This window comes from Acromyrmex echinatior, chromosome 5, assembly GCF_024713525.1.
Source record: "Acromyrmex echinatior isolate Ae372 chromosome 5, ASM2471352v2, whole genome shotgun sequence".
NCBI classification, from domain to species: Eukaryota; Metazoa; Arthropoda; class Insecta; order Hymenoptera; family Formicidae; genus Acromyrmex; species Acromyrmex echinatior.
In genome coordinates this window covers 10,565,127-10,585,455 of record NC_141856.1, presented here as the reverse complement: position 1 = coordinate 10,585,455, position 20,329 = coordinate 10,565,127, and the positions used below count along the sequence as shown (strand labels likewise).

The window sequence follows — 20,329 nt, the reverse complement described above, 5'->3', positions numbered from 1 at the left end:
AAATAGTCTCACGAAATCTAATCGCAAAATTCTAATCGCATCTCAAGAACATGCATGGTTTGTCGGAATTTTCTTAACGATAGAAGATAGATTGAGATATTCGGTGACATGGCGATGTTTAATTCATTTCGCTTGGCACGGAACAAATTTGCAGCGACCGGTAAGCAAATTGTTAGTGACGCTCGCGAACTGAACTTCTATCCCACACTTTTTTCGTCCTGTTTTGTCCTATCCTTCTTCCTACCTACAAAACCTTTTTTCTAGGAATCTTTGTCTTTGTGACTTTTCGGTCGACCGCGACCGCTCGCTCTCGATCAAATTTGATTGTCGTTAGATTCCATTCTACGCAATTTCGTGCCTTTTCGTGTTGAGAATAGGAGGGTGCGTGACATTTCGTTTAACCTAACCTATGTTCTTACGCGAAGACGTAATCTCGCTTAAAGACGCGTTTTCGAGAGAGACTCGTGTTTGATATTTCTTCCTCAAAAGCGAAGATAAGGAATACACGTATCTGCATATTTCTTTGATGAAAAAATCTTTCAAACAAGTGACGAACAATAAAGCAGGAATTACTTGAGATTGACACAAGAAGGTAAACACATAAATACATATAAAAAGTAATATAAATACTTTTTTCGAAGAATAGTGTTATCTGCATGTAATATTTTTATATGTTTTCGCCATCGGAAGCTTTACCAAGATGACAGGAGCATTTATCAGCCGAGTTACCAAGCTTTTGAACAAGTGTAAAACTGCAGAAGCTATACAGGCTTTGAAAGAGGATCACTTGATGACTGAAAATAGCTTATGTAGCATCGTATCTGCCATCGTTCCGAATCTCACGAGCCCTATGTTACAACATCACAAAGCGATGTTCGATTGCTGTTTGAATGTATTGACGTTTTTAATTGAGAATTGCGAGCCCGCAATAGCCATAATAGAGTTCCCAAGGTATTTAAAGCGGGCGAGTGACCATGTAAATTTCTGTACTATTTTGGGTGCAATGCAGACTTGTTTAATGCTGATACGAAACAAGAGTAAAACCATCGATTGGTACTTTGATGCGATCAAGGTATACCTTGAAGATCTACCACTGCCAGATGAAGCCGATGATCCAGAAGCAGCTAGTGACAGAATTGTAAATACATATAAGGCAATCATAGTGTTTCTAGAACCATTGGTGCAAGAGGCAATAGATATCAATTCTAAGCAGGAAGAAGGATCTCTACTTGGAAATCGTCTCTTGAGTTTTTTTATTTTTCTGTGTGGGAAACCTTTTTGCTGTTTGAACAAATACATCAGTGAAGAAATAACATATAAAGAAATCGCTGATAACATAGTAACACAAGCACTTTACCTCACTGAAGATATATTATATTTTTTAGATACTGTTAGCAAACGTCAAAGAGAATCTACTCATGTTAAAACACTACGCAAATATATAAAAACAGATATTGAATCTTCTTTTTGTTCTACAATTTTAGATTGGAGTCAAAACATATCTAATATGGCTTATGCTAATTTTTATTTTTACGTAATTACCCAAGAAAATTATTGGATAAATGTACCACAAATATATAATTCTTATTATATCCTTGAAACATGTGCATACTTTTTTAAAATACTGCTTAGCGAAGATTATTCAATCTCCACTGGATTAAATTTTATGGAAAATGTTATAAAACGCATTTCACTTCGCTCCTTAAATTCTGAGGTGTTGAGCCTGGAAATATATACAGAATTGTTTCAACCAATCACTAAAGTAATGATTTATTCTAATAGTGATGAGCAACGGAAGAAGGCAGTACGCGTTTTTCAAAATTATATCGAGATATTTAACATGGAAGCTAGATATACTATTATCTTGTATTTATATGAAAATATTGAACATTCTGGTCTATTAAGCTTTATCACTGGCATATTTAAATCTTCTATCATCGAATGTCTCGATTCAACTCCACGAAATCCCCAATTTCTTGGAAAAAATATGGAATTGTTATTGAAAAAGATTTGCAATCTACCTCATGGAAGTTCATCTGATGTGGTGGAAATATCAGACGAAATCATTACTGCGCTGAACTTGCTGAGATTTTTATTTATCAGAGATAAGAACAATGAGACAGGTATTTGGAATATGACACATATACTGAAAACTAATTATTTGAATCCGTTAAGAGAAGGTATAGACTTATGCAGAGCACATTGGAGAGTGAAGAAAAAGGATTTGGAGCAACAGAAAAAGGATTTCGCTAAAAATCAAGATTATAGCAGATTAATGAAGGCTCATATGGAAGTTACATTGACTGTTGGTGGCGAACAATTACCAATTATGCCGCTCCACGAAAAGATTTCTGTCTGTTATCAAGTGATAAATGGTTTAGATGTAATGGAAAGCATTCTTATACGAGTTAATGAATGTATAGATATGAATGAAAAATTGGTGGAAAAATCTGATGAATGTATTACCTGAATAGAAATAAAATCAATCGAAAATGTCATACTATCATAAAATTGTAATTGTTTAAGATCGTAAAATTGTAATTTAAATTTAATAAAAAATTTTTTTAAGTAGATTGTGTACTGTATTAATATCATATTTGTGATAAAAATTAAACTAAAATTGAATTAATTTCTGCTAATAATTCTTATGTCTTATATAATATATTTAACGCATATTTTATTATTATTATTAGATAATTTTAAAAGTAGATATTGATTTTATTAGGTTTTAGACGTTTATGGACTTCTAGGGCTTTGCTGGCCGATGAATTTAAAAATGACAATAGAAAAGCGGAACCACAACAATCTACTCATGAGGAGAATGATGAGGAATATGAAAAAAATATTAAGTTAAAAATACTTGGCGCTTCTTTAAAATTCGTTCCTGACATGGGATGGAGCAAACAAGCTATTAGTGCTGGTAATTTAAATCATTATTTTTTTATATTCTATTCTATTTTATAATTAATTTTTTTATTATCATGATTTGTTAAAATATCGCATTATATTTATGTACAAATTAAATAAAATGATATAATCGGATATGATGCTAAAGGTGCTGAATCAATTGGATATCCGAGCGTGATACATGGATTGTTTCCAAAAGGTAGTGCGGCCTTAGTAGAGTATTTTTACTCTATGTGTAACCGGGAATTAAATGAAATCCTAGAAAAAGAAACGAATTCCTCAAGTTCACAGAAGACACCAGAACAGCAAGTTCTTGACGCTGTAGAAATACGGTTGAGAATGGTGGTTCCCTACAAAAAAACCTGGCCACAAGCAATAGCTATTATGTCCCTTCCACCGAATGTACCAACTGCTTTAGCAAATTTATTAACTTTAGTCGATGATATCTGCTACTATGCCGGCGATAGATCGGTTGATGTAAGTTGTCACTAATATTTATCTGTTAATATAAGAGAGACATTGTTCGGATGTGCTGTTTAAATAGAGTACATTACTTTGATTAGATTAACTGGTATGCCAGGAGAATGATACTAGCGACTATTTATAAAGCTACAGAATTATATATGTTGCAAGATACAAGTGAAGATCACAAAGAAACATGGTTGTTCCTGGAGAGACGACTAAAGGATATTTTACAAATACAGACAATGCTTTCCAATTCAGTTAAGCCAGATGAAGCTTTAAATCGAGTTACAGAAACAGCTTCTGCTGTTTTTATAACGGTAGATTAATTCTGATTGATTATAATTCAGATTAATCTTGAACCTCAAAAATTGAATTCAAATCTTATTTCGTGCAAAATTGTACCACATTCGAAATTGTACAACCTTATCCGTCGTTTTAATTTATGCTTCCTAAAAATTATGAGCCATTTTTGATATATATATATATATATATACATATATATAATTATATATACATATATAATTATATTTTTGTTCTAGGCCCGCAATATACTTGGATTGCGTTAATAGAAGAAGAAATAAATCAATGAGAGAAGATTTTAAGAAAAGAGAGACATTCTGTAAATGTTTTTAAATAAATATAATTAAAATTTTTTTTTATTAAAATTAAACTCTTTGCACAATAGAAGAAATATTAGAAATAAAAGTAAATGTTGGATATTAAATAGAGATTAAACGTAACGTACAATGGATACATATATGACATATGATATATCATATATCTTATTTATATTCATTGTGTGTTACGTTTATCTCTATTCAATTTTTTATTTCTTATATTTATTGTTTATTCCTGCTAATATTTCCTTCATCATGCAGGGTCTTAAGAGAGAAATTTATTTAATTTACGAATATAGTAAATAATATAATTATTATTAATAATAATTATTAAAAATAATTATTTAATTTTGTATTAAAAATTATTATTAAGGAACTAGTATCAAATATAGCTAATTTATTTTACACAGTAATATATTTTAACAAAATCTGTACAATAAAATAGATAGTAAATCTATATTATCTCCATGCAAAATATAAAGATATAAATTGTTGATTACATAAAGCTATATCAACATTCTTTTAACAATAGATTAAAAACAATTATTCGTTTACCCTGCATATTATCATAATTAAGTAATCATATAATCATCTGGAATCAGCTATACAAATATCCTGTTATTCTTTACACTCTGCTAGCATAAAATAGTAGAAAAAGTTAAATTCTTGGCCTACACACAATAATTAACTTATAGAAATTTTATTGCAAATTTCTCTAAGAGTTACATAATTTATAATAAATATGAAATATTCTCATTTAATTTAATAGAAATAATGTGTAATACTTATAAAAAACAATATTAATATTCATTTTTTAAATAATTTATAATGTTTATTTGCTTTACATTTTTTATATTAAATAATGATTTTAGAAAAATATTCCTGAAAATATTTTTGCAAAGTATAATACATATTGAAAATAAAATTCCTCATGTGTGTGTGTGTGTGTGTGTGTGTTGTGTGTACACACATACATACTTTTGCTGCCATTTCATTTTAGAAATCTATTCTATACCACTTTTTTATTAATACATATTGTGATAAAAAATAATTTTATTATTAATCTCAACATTGCTTATTTCTTTATCTGTTAAATTTTAATAATGCGCTTCTTGAATATATCCCTTGATAGTTTTTGGCAAAGGCAACTTGTGTATATTATCTAATCTAATATATTGGCGGATGACAAAACGACAAAGATATTGCAGACTCCTTACTTGTGTGAATCTGCTCACTGGTTTCGTTAATCTAACCGGAAATGAAGGATATCCTGGATATTTTGGCCTCGAATAACAAATTACAGAGGACTGGCTGAAGTTCATGGAGTGATTTATTAAAGCAGCTACTGAAGTGAAGCCTTCGTTCTCAGTACTTTGATTGCACAGAGAAAATAAGCCGCCGCTGTGTTCCATTCGCGCATGTAACATCCTCCCAGATGATTTAAAGCTGAGTGTTAGGACATACCTACAGGTAATCATATAGAATTTTATTTAATACGTATGAATGTATAAAATTCTGCAAAGTCAAAGTATGTAATAAAGTCTGTATATGTAATAAAGTATGTAATAAAGTAATGTATATGCACCTATCATCTGACGAATCTCGAACTAGAAATGCACCATCTGGTTCAGATATGAGTTTAGCATCAGCTTCATCTCCTGATATGGGACCCCAATACCATCCATATTTGCTTAAATTAAGCAATTCCTTTGCGAGACTCGCTTTAACTTTATGTTCGTTATTTAACGTTTCGTTCACACTGCCAGGAACATCTGCTATTGCATTAAGAACTGCTACTGTTGCATTAGAATAAGTAGGTTGCATTACTGTTGCTTCGCTGACAGTTGTAATGTTGCTTATCAATTTATTCTGTCTTATAGGAACTGTATGAAGATTTATACCAGTTATACCATATTGCATTCTATTAGTTTCATTCTCTTCGATGTGGCAGGAATTTTCAAGTATGTCACCTAATCTGGTTTCATACAAAAGTCTGTCTGATGAGGCCGGTTCGTCATTTGAATAATGTTCTCGTTTTTCACAAGACTTGAAAGACTTAATGACAGATATAACATTATTCTGCTTTGTACCAGAGCAAGAGATCGATGTCTCTATCTCTTTGTTCTGAAAAAGAATGTCAAGAAGGAATTATTTTAGACAAAACACAATCATCACAGAAGAAGAGTAAAGAAATCTCGTTCCAAACAAAGGAAGGTATAATGAAGAAGAAAAAGAAAAGTGAGAAAAAGGAAAGAAGGAAAAAAAGTCTACCTTTTTCTTTGACTTGCATAAATTCTTCAGTAACAAGTGCTTCTTGACATTACATACGAAATCAAAGAACGATAGTTTGCTGTTGGACGAGCCTCTGAATCTACGCTCCGTCGACCTAGTGTCGCTCGTCAGGTCTTCTCTCTTGTACTCCTGATGCCGATTACTCTCACACCGCCGGAGAAGCGTCGCAAGTTTTCCACCCGTGTTTCCACGTCTGGATTTCCGTCGTGCGCCCGCCTGCTCCACAGCGGTGCCCGTGGTCGACTCCGGCTCTCTGTTCTGATCTGTCATATTCGTACGTGGTAGTGTCCGAGTCCTCGGAGCGAATTGTTCCACCCGCCGTTCCTGTAGCCGCGGTACTCGCACGCGCCATCTATTTCACGCGGCCGGTGTGCTCGTGACGCTCGCGTCGAGATTACTCCGGAATTTATCTCGAAAACCAGCAACGGACTACTGTCAAAAAATTCTGTCGGGCAGACACCAATGGAAGATGTCGCCCTTTTTGTCGAGGTCGATGCTGCCTAGTACTTCGAGCACCCGACAGAGCACACCACACCTCCAGCGAAGACCATCACATGCTAGATTTATCAACAATGATTACGAAAGTACGAATACGTTCCCTTATTCACTGTGAATACTGAAAATCTAGTTATAGTTTATGTTACGTGTATTATAGATTTTTAGTACAGTGGTAACAGAATGCAGCTAATATAATTTCTGATATAACTTCAACTAGATTTCAATTATCAGAGATATTTCGAAATCAGAAAGATAACGAAACGCAGCCAACATCGAACGACGTAATAGAAATAAGTTTGAAATAGAGATAAAGAAAGTTAGATGTGATCCATGATTTGATGATCTCTACAGACTTTACAAATAAGGATCCTTTTTCTTTCTAATTTTCGAAAAAGAAAAAGATAGAAAAGCATAATGTAAATTAAAAATTATTTAAACATTATTTTGTAAATATAGAAAACATATTAAAATTGTAACAAAATTTTTTAAATCAAAATATTAATATAACAACAATATAACTTCACCGAGTTCTGTTTAGGTATTAATAATGTATTCTGATAATAATTGTTATGTTTATAAACGACATATTCAGGCTCTTTTCTTGCAAGTACGCGACGTCGGAAATTAAATGAGATTATATCAGCATTAATTATTCATGATCGTCTCTATATCGACGTTTACATTATACTCTCCTACCTAACTACTAGCTCTCGGATGAGGTATACATATGAATGTAAACGCTATATGCTGAAATAAATTTTTTTGGAGGTTCGTCAGATCAAAGACAGAAATTACATACATACTTTCTTTTTTTATACATTTTTTAACGGTCATTTAATCGATCATCCAATTATTTAGATTCGTTCTTAACTCATTTTAACTTCTTAGATAAGTTTTCGAGAAATGGCCGATACCAGCTCCCAAGAAAAACTGAAATTTTTTAAGCACGCAGCATTTATATACCTTATTCGAAAGCTAGCGTTATCCAATGAGCGTTTGAATACAACGAGCGCAGCGAAGCACCGCGTTCATTGGCTGATACGCGAGTGGTGGGGTTCGCGAAGTGACGGCTCCTATAAATAACGCGTAATTCGCACCTTCGTGCTTTTACGACTCGAGCAGGCGTCAGGAGTATATCTTGTTAAGTTGGAGAAGTTCGCAGGTTCGCACTCCTGTATCTTCGAATCGATTATGACCTTTCCTCTAAAAGTATCCTAATCTCTACGAAGAATCTCGAAACTTCCAAATACCAACAAATAAAACTACAAGAAACGACTTGAATTTTGAAAGCATCGTTGGAATTATTTACCAACGAGGTAATCAATAATTAATTATTAAATTATTAATATTTTTACATGTGACGCGAGAAATATTTTGAAAACCAAGCGCTTTTAAATTCTCAAACAGTTTTAAAATGTCTAATGTGTTATTAAAATATTTATTGTTATTATCAATATCGCGTAATGTAGATTCTAGCAGTATTAGTAAACTGATTATTCGGCCGAGAATATTTTTCGACGATAAGTACTCGTTTGGTCAAAAAATTAAGACGCAAAAGCGCGATTATGCCGTCGCGTCTCGCATTACTTTTTATGCGTGAAGTTAACCGCGCACGAAATGATGTTTTCGAAATGATGCTTTTCCCCTCTTTTGATCGTATTCACGTTTTATTCGCAGAATGTAGCGGATAGAGGATGACATGGCAAAACGGACCGGCTCTCAAACAAGTATCAAATATGGTAATGAAACCTATATTAAACCTGTATAACTCTTTTTCGATATGTAACTACCACGTAACTATAGATTCGGTATTTATATGTATACTAATGATCCATTCAAACACGTATTTTGTAAAACTTGTTCGATCGAAAGTGTATCGCGTGAATAATTGACAATGAGATTTTCGGATCAATCTACACAATATAAATAATCATCATTATATTACGCTCGTATTTTATGACAATTATATTGTTTCTGTATTAAGTATGATTGATATCTGAAAATCTCATTGGCAATTATTCATATGATTGTCAATCACGTGTTATTTTCTATGTTTCACATTAGATATATCTAATGCTCGAAATACCGGAAAATTCATGAACGCTACCCAAACAGAACAATAAGTCATTATGATATCAAAATGATTATTAAAAGTCATTTTTCAATAATTTCCGATTCATTTTAATATCATTTTGATGTTATCGTGACTTGTTGTTCTATTTAAGTAACCAGTGGTTGCATGTATAGTAAATATAAAATTGTACTAAAAAATAATAACAACTGAAATTAAAAGAAAATCCAGATTGCACGTATGTCTGAAATCAAGACATAGTCAACGCACAGTCAATATATTAAAAATTTAAAAATATATTTTTAAAATTAGTTCGCAAAAATTTCTGTAGGAGTTCCGATTTACTTAACATTTCTCGTGTTTATCAGAAGCATAGTTTGAAAAAGATCGATTACATTTTTGTTATCTATATATAGTTGCACGTTGGCGTACCTTGTTTAACATCTTCGATAAGACTGCGCAAGGCCGTGTACTTTTCACAGACGTATAATGAGAACCCGTAGAAGAAATCGTAGAAACGGTGAGAGATCAAAGGTGAAAGGTGCGAATGTCGCTTCCGCCAAGTTTCAATTTGTGTACAAACGTATGCAAGGATTCGAACTTCATTTCGCGTTGAATAGCTACTTCTCGGCGAAAGGAAAAACGTAGATTAACTGTCGATTTCACCAACCTTTCTCAAAACAAGTAGTAGCTGTTTCGACTTCTTAAACACAATCCTTCCTTGTTCCCATCGATTTATTGACAATTGTCAAATCGTAAATTTATAATTTTAATGAGCAACTGAAAATTTTACAATCCGTAAATTCAGAGCTTCAGTTTTACTACGAATATATTTGCTGCAAGTTAACAGATCGCAGATTTTTAATCCGACAAATCTTCCATTTCACAGATTCTTTCCTTTGATAAATTTTACAACAATTTTCGAAGCTAAATGAAATCAGCGTTTTTTGTGTCGTAAAGAATTAAATTAAAAAATTGAATCATAATTAAATTGCAGAAAAACTGGTGACTGCTGCTCGTTTACGATGCTAATAATGAAGGCAAATATCTTGCAACAATTACATTAAAATGAGAACGACATATGATTACTTCTCATTGAAAAAAAATCAATTCTAAGACGCGCGATATTCATAATTCATTCTTATTTTAAAATCATTTTAAGTAATGCCTTAAGATGTTAATACGACTATGTGATTGTAGGTTTATGATATCTTAAGACTGTATGATATCTTAAGACGGTTTTAAATATAAGAACTGATCATGAATACTTAAGTTTGTGTCATAGAAGAATCCGAATTGTTTCGATATACTTATATGAAACAAATAATTTTTGATAATATATATATAATAATAGCTAATTAAAATAGATAATTAAATATAATTATATAGATATTGTATAACATTTTATAACATTTTGTAATTATAGGTATTATATAACATTTTATTATACATACATATATGTTAATTTTATTACTATTATTTATTATATTTTTATATAATACAATACATAATTAAATACATAATTATTTTTATATAATACATATATTTTTATATAATACATAATTAGGGAGAGCTATTATATATGTATATATTATTAATTATATTATTATTATTATCGAATAACAGTTATAATATGCGAATATTTAAAATTAAGCATGCGTTTTGAATACACTCCAATACGCACGCATATTCAGTGTATTCGTTAGGGCATTGATGAATTTTGTGATGCCGCGAGCACGTTTTATGAGCTTCGACAGATATCGAACGTTGAGTAACATGGCGATGCGTTATGCAACTGATCGGGACGTACATACATACATACATACATACTACGCGATCGGTGTAGAAATGCGCTTTCTAATAGGTCTTCGTTATTTATAGGCGGGGAAGGAAACATTGGCGAGACGCTATACGTTATTAGGATGCTTTTATCAACGACGCCCGTCGCGCGCGGATATAAATCGATTGTTCCGTGATTTCTTATCGTGACGCGCACCTTCTGCGGCTTCCGATTACGCGTCTGACGAGTTCTCGCGGGAAACAATAGCTTTCGCCTGAAGAAACACCGGATGTCGTGATGCACCTCGTCTATTCAATATCGCGTAAAAGCGCAACGGAGTTAATTGGTCTCGTGACTTGTGCGGCAATGTTACGTCTCGCAAAGATCATTCCTTGTTAAACGAAAATCGATTTATTTTAATTGCTCTCGTGATAAAGTAAAGCATGTTTAAAAGTTTCTGAGAGAGAGAGAGAGAGAGAGAGAGAGAGAGAGAGAGAGAGAGAGAGGAGGGAGAGACGATAGGAAAAAGAAACAAGATGTTTAGTAGAAAGTGAAACTAACGTGAGCGCGTCTTGTATTTCCCATAAAATTCTTGATCTTAATTAAGAAAAAGTCTCGTCTATTTAAATCGTTCTAAGAAGACTCTCAAATACAAATTAATGTATTTACTATGACAAAATGAAGACAAAAATTCGGCACAGTGTTTATAACAAATTCAAATCGAATTATATATTAAGCGTTTATTTTACTTTCAGAAACAGGCATATTGAAAATCAAGAACTAATATCGTATCGGATTAGAGATTGAGACTGAATATGACTAATCAAAGTTTATTCGATATATTTTTTTCTGATTAGTTAAAAATATAGAATATGTGTTACAACTCAAAACATTACTAAAAATATAAGAATTTCATAGATTTATCTATTATTACATCTGAATATCTGTGAAAAATTTGAGCACAATTTTTTTATTGATTCATTTAATTTTGTTCATTTGCTTCAATTCTTATAAAGTAAAATCGCGTTTTGTAATACTTGTTTGCAAATTTGATGGGGAAATAGCTTTACGAATTAGATTAAATTTATTATACATATTAAAATTCTATAATAAAGATTCATGCAAAAGTTCATTTGGATCCACTTATGCCCATTTCCACCAGATTAAATTTATTCTTGATTAATTTACTCTTCATCTTTTTCTAATTCTTAAAACTAGAAAAAAAAATAAAGAGTCGTTATAATTGAACTGAGATTAAAATTGAACCATATCATTAATGAAACAAGCATTGCTCCTTTAAATAAGTTATTCATCTAAAACTGCAAAAAAGTGTAATTATTACGCTGTACAAGCCGTTAAAAAGCCAAATGCTTTTGATTTTTTTGGTTAATACTTTTAGCTGATTAATTGTCAGCTGAAGCATTCTTAAATTCAATCTCAATTTTTAATTTGATACGGATTAAGATTTTTAGCTTGATACGCATAAAGATTTTATATTTCTTTTATTTAGATTTACTTTTATAAAAATATTTGTATTTATATACATATACTTTTATGAGTTAGCGCGTCATTGACGTCTGGAAATGTTATAAAGTCGATATATACATGTAGTATAAAGTTAGTGACAACATGAAGTTGTTCGCGAATAGTGCAGTGCAGCTTGAGCGTCTCTACGACTAAGAGCATAATAATTTAATCGTGTGGAGATGGTGCGCGCACCCGTTACATCATCGGTCTTGAACGCGACGCTAATCTCCCGCGGGGACACGTTTTGTTTACCAACGGCGTGCGGCGGTGCAGCTCCTCGCCTCGCACGCATCGACGCAACGCTAGGTGAAGTGAGGCGAGGAAAGGAAAGAGAGGCGCGGCGCGGGCGGTTAGTGGTGGCCAGCAGGCAGCAAGGCGGCAAGGCGGCACGACGACGGACCGCGTGGTAGGAGGCTGCCGCGATTCAATTTCAGTCGAAGCGCGTCAGGCAGACCGAGCGAGTGATCGCCAGGGCAGCGAGAACGAAAGAGTCGGACAGGCATTCTCCTTCCGGCGTTTCGATATTTCGATATTTCGACTCCTCGACGGCTCGACGATAAGACGGAAAAGAGAGGAAAAATAGGAGGCTCGCGCTCGTGGCTCGTGCTATGGCCAGCATGTCGCGCGTGATGCCCGCAGGTGCATGAACGTGGCTACGTGTGACTGTGGCTGTGCGTCGTCGGCTCCCTGCGGCTCCCTTCGCACGTCTTCGTCCCCTCCCCTCCCCTCCCCTCTCCTCTCCTGCCCGTCTAACTTCAGTCCATTCGCATTCGCGCGAAGGAGGCTTGTGTGCGTGAGTGTATACTTGAGCTGCTCCAGCATCCAGTTGGTTTTTATTACGTCGCGCGCGCTCCGAGTTCGTTTCGTATACGTCGCGAGATTCAATCCGAGATTATCATCTGGATTGTTATTCAAACGCGAGATACTTCCGGGAGTTCCGAATCGCGGGAGAGCATACGCGAACATACGTCGTACGTTGGTCTCTCTCGGTGATCGCGGGCCGATTTTGAAAAATGCAAATGGCGGCGAAAACGTTGGAGCATTCGTCACATCAGCCACACCGGCTCGTGCGGCTGAGTGATCAGATGTGAAACCGTGTGTGACGGGAAATCTCATTTCCAGGGTGAAACCTGGAGCGAGTTCGAGATGGACATTGGCGAGGACACGACGTTTATTCAAATAATCACGTAACTGCAACGGTGGCATCGGGTATACGTGTCAGTGTCACCATGAGCAGTGAGAGCGGTTGCTAGGAAGGACAGGGATCCTGATCGACTACGTCCGATCGAGAATGGAATTCGGGGGCTACAAGGGTACCGGACCCCACATCAGGTTGCGCCGTCGCTCGAAATTGGGCAGACGGCTCACCAGGAGGCTGTCCCTCGTTGCGAAAATGCCGGCTGCGATTCTCAGCAGGGCGAACCCACCGGAGCCAAGACCGGTCGAGATCACGGCGATTGCACCTGACAAGACGCAGCTCACGGTGAGTAAACTGCTCTGTTGACTCATAAACATACCTGTTGATATCGGCTAGCCGACATTCCTAGATATTAAATCTTATATACAAGTATTCGTAATTGAAAGATTTGGTATCGGGAGTCATATATGAGTGCTCGATATATTTAACAGATATTTAATTAACTAATTAATGATATTGAAATAAATTGCATATATATATACATATATATATACATGTATATTGATTACGATATGAATTACAAATTGTCTTGTAAGTTTTTATACAGGGTGTCATTTTGTCAAAAATGCTTGTGTATAAAAATTGTTTTTATCCTCGCGTGCAATTCTAGTCCTAAATGTATTTTAAATATTTATACAGAGTGATTTTAAAAGGTAAATATTGTAAAAATTACAACTTTACCAAAAAAAAAAAACTCCAAATAAAAGTACCATACAACTTATTTGAAGTGTTGTTTAGTACAAAAAATTACATACCTTTGAAAAATAATTGCCTGCTAAGATTACAATAAATCACCTTGTATAAATAAATTTAAAATACGTTTTATGCTAGAATCAAAACAATTTTTATAGGTACAACTATTTATGACGAAATGAAATCTTCGACCTCGAGCACTATTCCGGTCGTCGCGAATTGTGAAAGTATTTCCGATGTAATTATAAACAGAACCGATCGCTGGAGAATATATCGTTGTCACGGTTTTACTTGCTCGCCGTTGACGTTACGAAGAATACAAGCATAAATTTGTGACAGGAAACCGGCGCAAATTCCAAGGTAGAAATCAAAGCGTCATCGGCTTCAGCGATTAATGTAGCAGTATAAATATATCGAGTTTACACATTATATATACGGGAGTAAGAGGTGTTACCTTCGGTATTTAATGTTCTCTCTCTACAGGGAAATTCTTTACACTTTTCATTCTCATATTTCGCGGTCCGTTGATTTGTACCGCTTTCGCGCGCACATTGTCAAATATATTCTCTTTGCAAAGTTCGCATTCTGCTTTCAAAATCATGATTGACATAATTGATACAATTAGATTTCAGACATACCGATAAAAAGTACACGTCGACAATTAAATATGTAGCCTCTTGCGAACAAGAGATTGCAAGCGCGAAAAGTAAGAGTCGCATCAATTATTATTACGCTGCGAAAAAAAGTGTACTAAATCTTAATACGTATTTTTTTTATAGTACTGATTAAACGTTTATTTGTAGTAAATAAATATTTATTCATTGAAAAAAAATTAAGTTAAATCAAATTAATGGTTCTTGTACCAAATAAATATATACTTAACACGATATAAATAAGTATTCTCAAATATTTAATAATATTTAGTACACATTTTGTCAGTGTACATGTATCTCAAATATGAATGCCATATAAAAGTCCTGAAGGAAGTAAGATGTATAGAAAACCGGAAAAAAATCGCAAAGAAATATATTGAGATTTACATCGGGATCAATATACACGTATTCTCACGGCTCTTCCTCAAGTGAATCGGATAGAATTATTTCGCGTGACGCGGATAAAAAGAGCACCGCGGATGCGTGCGAATTAATGCAATGTAACGTCGTTTTCACACTTGCTCTTTCGCGCGGTGCACGCGAGGAAGCAGTTTTATCCGGGTGCCATCAAGGAGAGAAATAAATCTCCAGCCTCCCGATACACGTTGGCTTCCCTCGCGCATTTCCGCCGCGATTGCGAGGAAGGAAGTGCCGGATACATGCTCAATCGCGGGCGAAAGAAGCGCGTGTATACACGCGTATTGCGTTGTACGCTCAATTCCGACGTCTTTTCGTACGTAATCGGTCGTAAGAAGGAAAGCGCGATCGATGGCTGGAGCTTTCTATTCATGCGCGAAGTAATGAGCGACGTGTCTCTCTCTTTCTTTTTTTTTGTCTTTTTTGTCTCATTCTCAAACTGGGTCAACGATTTAGTGTGGGTTGATGCAAAATCGATTCAGATTTTGTGGCGTACATAAATGTATTGTCGACCAAGCATGATTATTGCGTGATAATCGCGATTATGACTTCTCCTCTTTCGAATTCTTTTAGATTTAATCTATTTGGGGGGGAGGGAACATTTGAATGTTTCCTGAATCGCACATTAAATAAAAATGTTTTTTAAATACTTGAATGCATAAAAATTTTGAAAACTTAAATGAAACACTTAGAACAGTGTCTTATTTCTGACTTTTTCGAGTAACAATTTTATTTTAGAGAAATTATATTTTGAAATTTTGTATTACGCATTTGTGACTTCAGGCACATACATTTATCGAACTTGTACAATTTATAGAGTACGTTTGTATTATGCGAAAATTTATGAAAATTTGTAGACGATGTAATTTATCTATATACGAAGGAAAATTGTGCAGAAATATAAGATATTTAATATTGTATAAAATTTATACAAGAAGCAATATATATTTTATATGTATTCAATGTAGACATTTTCACGAAGAATTAATTTTTTTTATTTTAAAGGGAAGATTGTTGACAATAATTCTACGTAATATATATCAAAGGAGTTGCGACGTACAAAACCTACGATTCAAACACGAGCTAATTTCGATCACTTTGTAATAATTAGCACGTGTGGTGGTGTGGTCGTAATAAAAATAATCAAGAGACGAGTTAACGGTATCAACTATATACCTGGGTACTTAATGTAGATTGCCGTTTCGCAATTCACTCGTCACTCTAAACGTATGGATAATTGCGACGTGGCTACGCGCCGACGCATTCGAGCAAAAGAGTAAAAGTCCGTGGTCAGTTAAATGCCGATATTCAACCGCAAAGGGTTAAAGGAGATTCCACAGCACGCACGTGCATTTGTGTGACACGAAACGATAATCGGCAATATTATCGCTAATACCGCGGACCGTTGAGCCGACGAGCTCTTGGCGAGATCTCTCGTCGATCGCGTGATAAGTACGTGTGATTTATGTCGTAATTACGCCCGATTATGTCTGAGTTTGCGTATATTGTGAAGGCTGTCCTCAGAAAATAATTTGTTACGATTTCTCACTGTTTTCCCTTATTATCAGCTAAAGATTACGATTATCGTTCGATTTTTCTATCTCGGGATATATGTTATACATGCAAATAACTAGCTAATTAAAACTATTTTTCCATTCTATAGAGGGATATTGTATTTACTCGGATTGCAATGTAAATTCTTAATTGAAGTACAATTAGAGAATTAATAGTTTGAAATTTTTTTAGAGAATTATGTTGGATTTGAAAGAAATTAAAAATATTAAGTAATTAAATGTATTAGAAACGTAGTTTTTTGCATAACAAAATTGAAAACAATATACATTAGAAGATATACTTCTATTAATCTATTCGCATTTTTAATTACTATATTAGTTTTTCTATTTTAATATAAAGTTTGTTGCGGAAAAAATCGTGTACCATTCTTGATGAAATTAAGGATAAGATATTCTGATCTAGAGCATGAAAATGTGATCTAATAAAAAATGTGTTTAAAGTTTCAAATACAGTTACGATTAAAAAAAATAAAGGTTTATTTCTAATATTAGCGATATACCGGGATTATAAAAAATCAATACTTCTTCTAATTCGAAATGTTTATATTTTTCATTTTTGTCCAATTTACACTTGATAAGATGCCTTTGAGTATTGACAGAGTCAATTAAATGCTTATACGATACACTTAAAAATATCTACGTCTTTGGATGCATTCCAAGTTACGCATGAAGCGCGTGATGTATCATTTGTCCTTGTTATTTATCAATTAATAAAGAAGGATAAAACGATACATGCGTTTCATGCTCACCTTTTATTATTTTGACGAATATCAAATATAAAATGTTTAGTATCTAATTTTCGAGATTTTAAATATTTAAAAAATGTAAAAAAGAGAAAAATTAATATTTTGACATTCTAGAATGTCTAGAATGGCCTGTGTCTTAAGACGTGCTTTTCTCCGTCTGATCTTTACAGCTATTTACAAAAGTATTTGAGGTATCCTGAAATATTGGCGCGTAAAATGCAAGGACGCGTTCGACGTTTCTGCAGTCATTTAATTAGTTGTACAATTATGTCGTGTTATCCTGGCTGTCGGAAAGTCATTCTCGATGAATTATATGGCGCATAAATAGTGTCATGTGCATGTAACAAAACGCATAAGATATCTCGATATATTGCGGATAAAGATAATCCGCAGTCTAAAGTATAGTAATGATTTATGAAATGGATCACACATACACATGTATATTACTTCTTATATGAATTTTTAATTTTTGCGTTTATTCTGCATAATTTTCCTTCGCAAATAAATGACATTTATCTTTTGCTTTTTATAAATTTGTGCAAAATATGAACGTTACTCTACAGACCGAACAAGTTCGATGAAAGTATGTAAAGTCTACATAAATGCGGGTATTCTGTAATGCGACGTAAGATGTTTTTATATCAGTCACAAAAACATAGGAGAGAGGAATATCGTGCATCCTTTGCAGACGTTATTTTTTTCGGCTCGAATCGACACGAGGAATACTTAAAGATTGTTGACTCGTCGCTCGCGAAATTCACTTTCGTTTCTCGAGAAAAACGATATTAATCACATTTCTTGATCATATCGTGTTGATTATGTCTTCGATTTTTTTCGCTATTTAACTCAAAAAATAGCCATCATTATGGTAGAAAATCTTTTTATTTGCATATACATATATTTTTTAAATTTTAATTACTTCTTTTGAAAAATGTTGTTAGCAATATAATCTTGAATGTAAATTTCTGTTCAAATTTTTAATATTCGGATTAAAATGAATTAGTTATCAGCGAGTTGAAACTCCTAATTCTCGCAATTTATGTTCTTATTGTATACACATACCAACATGGATCAGTGAAACTATAATGTATCATACGGGCGACTGTTGCTCAGCATATCTACTTACATAAAGTTAATTGTGATAATAAAATTCTCACCTTCATTACGTATGTTCGATAGTCTCTGAGAGTTTCATTCTAACTATTATGGTCATTCTTAGACAGGAAATTAAATACAACTCGCCATCATGGCATCCTTTTCAGCAGTTAGGAAAGGTTAACAGGATGGTTGTTTAGCTGAATAGAGAAAGTGATGCTTGTGTGATAGCGTTTATGGTGCTGTGATTAGAATGTTGGTGCTAGTTATGTCGGTTATCCGACAAGTTCGATTCTCACTCATTACATACTTGTTTATTAGCCGATATACGTATCCATATATGTGAACAGGAATGGCATGGCACAAGTTTTGCCAGCGTTTTCACTTGATTCACGACTAATATCGTATATTATTTCATTCACGCTGACAAGTTAATTATGCTTGATGTGGTAAAGTTCTCTAGTTATTACCTCAGGTTAGACGAATTACTTATGTACAGTTTTTCATTCGATCTGAAATAATATACTATCGAAAGAGCATCGTTCAATGTCGGCATTAATATCATATTATTAAAGAACATTTACGAAAAAGATTTCTCGTAGAGTGTAATATTTCTCCTCTTTTGGATATATTTTAAGTAATTTATGTAAATTGTGAAATGATTATAGATGTGAATATTTGCATCAAAGAATAAATAAAATTCAAAAATCAAGTTGTTTGAACTTGATATGCATGCAGGGGATATATGGGTATTTAATAGCCTAATTTAACGAGTTAATTTTAATAAATAATTTAAATTGTATATAAAAATATATATTTTAAAATACAATTTATTGGGTCATTTAAAAAGTATCCGCGATTTTTTCATTCAAAAATTGAACAAAAAACCGCGGATACTTTTAATACTTTATCTTCATATAACTTTGTACAACTATAATTTGTTAATCGTACATGATTACCCAAGTAAATGCGAAACAAGGATTGAATAACTCTTAAACGAGGTTTTAGATTCATTCACTGTACGAGTTATATGTAAATTATACGATTGTTTGATCATCGAACATATGAATGGCTGGGAGAGATAATTCGTAATGTGAACGAGAGAAAGCAATGCTCAAATTAGATCTCCACGTTTATCGCGATATGATTAGGCCGCGCAGTTATACCAGTTATATTTACCTGTACTTTATTGAATCTCGGTGCATCACGCACCTATCAATTACTACGTATACATCTTTGCGTTCTTACGCATATATATCTCTAGACTGACTTTCATTACAGGCTGAGTCAATTAAGCCGAGATAAAGAATATTGCCGGAACGATGTTGAGTCGCGATGATACATATTAATATCGGGTTTCTTAAAAAAGGCGATGTATCATTATAGTCGATTTTATCAATGAGTCAGTAAAATTGAGTAATTTTACGCGTCATAAAATTTTATAGAAAACAATTTAATTCTTTATTCGTAAGCTTCTTTCGATTTGTTTGCTTTGTTAATTTTCAAAATTATTTATTATATTTTCAACTAAAAAAAGGAAAAGTTTTAATAATTTAAATGAAATGTGTGTATTGGCATAATTGTTCTAGAATGACGGAATAATGATTGTGAGTTTTTACAGTATTATCTTCAATAATAATTTTTTTTTACCTTTCGACTTATGTATTCATGTTTTATTTCATTTTTTTTCCATTTGTCAATTGGAATTCCATCATTAGCATGAAACTTCTCTTCTGTAATAAATAGTATTTTTCTGCGAAGACTATTTGCTGAAAATATTATGACCAACGTCATAA

The 20,329-nt window shown here is 33.4% G+C and overlaps 4 protein-coding genes across 8 annotated transcripts in view; 3 read left to right on the top strand and 1 right to left on the bottom strand.

The window, feature by feature from the left end:
- The first annotated feature begins 20 nt into the window (after positions 1-20).
- On the top strand, positions 21-4,042 carry Coq9 (ubiquinone biosynthesis protein COQ9, mitochondrial). Of its 3 annotated transcripts, none has more exons than XM_087406355.1 (5): positions 21-160; positions 2,726-2,920; positions 3,056-3,384; positions 3,471-3,689; positions 3,912-4,042. In XM_087406355.1, the coding sequence occupies exons 1-5, from the start codon at positions 109-111 to the stop codon at positions 3,936-3,938; spliced, it is 822 nt and encodes a 273-aa protein (XP_087262481.1). In that variant the 5' UTR covers positions 21-108; the 3' UTR covers positions 3,939-4,042. The 3 variants fall into 3 exon arrangements, with proteins under 3 accessions (XP_087262481.1, XP_087262483.1, XP_087262482.1); XM_087406356.1 differs by lacking the exon at positions 21-160 and adding an exon at positions 2,362-2,513 and having other exon boundaries at positions 2,710-2,920; XM_087406357.1 differs by lacking the exon at positions 3,471-3,689.
- On the top strand, positions 171-2,571 carry LOC105153561 (glomulin). Its single transcript, XM_011068472.2, has 2 exons — positions 171-592; positions 691-2,571. Exon 2 carries the CDS (start codon positions 701-703, stop codon positions 2,468-2,470), a length of 1,770 nt encoding a protein of 589 aa, XP_011066774.1. The 5' UTR covers positions 171-592; positions 691-700; the 3' UTR covers positions 2,471-2,571.
- Positions 4,043-4,385: 343 nt separating the features above from the next.
- Positions 4,386-6,816, bottom strand: LOC105153558 (Suppressor of Cytokine Signaling at 44A). The gene is made up of 3 exons (XM_011068467.2): positions 6,261-6,816; positions 5,575-6,113; positions 4,386-5,453 (listed from the first exon to the last, which is right to left on the bottom strand). Exons 1-3 carry the CDS (start codon positions 6,549-6,551, stop codon positions 5,087-5,089), a joined length of 1,197 nt encoding a protein of 398 aa, XP_011066769.1. The 5' UTR covers positions 6,552-6,816; the 3' UTR covers positions 4,386-5,086.
- Positions 6,817-7,889: 1,073 nt separating this feature from the next.
- LOC105153557 (rho GTPase-activating protein 20) overlaps positions 7,890-20,329 on the top strand; it is a 197,537-nt gene continuing 185,097 nt past the window's right edge. Inside the window, exons 1-3 of one of the 3 annotated variants that reach the window (XM_087406343.1) lie at positions 7,890-8,095; positions 8,457-8,518; positions 13,280-13,640. In XM_087406343.1, the coding sequence (XP_087262469.1) occupies positions 13,449-13,640 (192 nt within the window). In that variant the 5' untranslated portion in view covers positions 7,890-8,095; positions 8,457-8,518; positions 13,280-13,448. Of the gene's footprint in view, positions 8,096-8,456; positions 8,519-12,338; positions 13,641-20,329 lie in introns of those variants that run through there. The other 2 variants (XM_087406344.1, XM_087406341.1) reach the window with 2 other exon arrangements.

Bases quoted from the DNA above. Each gene is read 5' to 3' on its own strand.
- LOC105153558 (XM_011068467.2), bottom strand. From the start codon at position 6,551: ATGACAGATCAGAACAGAGAGCCGGAGTCGACCACGGGCACCGCTGTG. The intron at 6,114-6,260 runs GTAGACTTTTTT...ATTCTTTTTCAG, and splicing joins TATGCAAGTCAAAGAAAAAG to AACAAAGAGATAGAGACATC. The intron at 5,454-5,574 runs GTGCATATACAT...GATTACCTGTAG, and splicing joins CGAGATTCGTCAGATGATAG to GTATGTCCTAACACTCAGCT.
- LOC105153561 (XM_011068472.2), top strand. From the start codon at position 701: ATGACAGGAGCATTTATCAGCCGAGTTACCAAGCTTTTGAACAAGTGT.
- Coq9 (XM_087406355.1), top strand. From the start codon at position 109: ATGGCGATGTTTAATTCATTTCGCTTGGCACGGAACAAATTTGCAGCG. The intron at 161-2,725 runs GTAAGCAAATTG...TGATTTTATTAG, and splicing joins GAACAAATTTGCAGCGACCG to GTTTTAGACGTTTATGGACT. The intron at 2,921-3,055 runs GTAATTTAAATC...ATGATGCTAAAG, and splicing joins CAAACAAGCTATTAGTGCTG to GTGCTGAATCAATTGGATAT.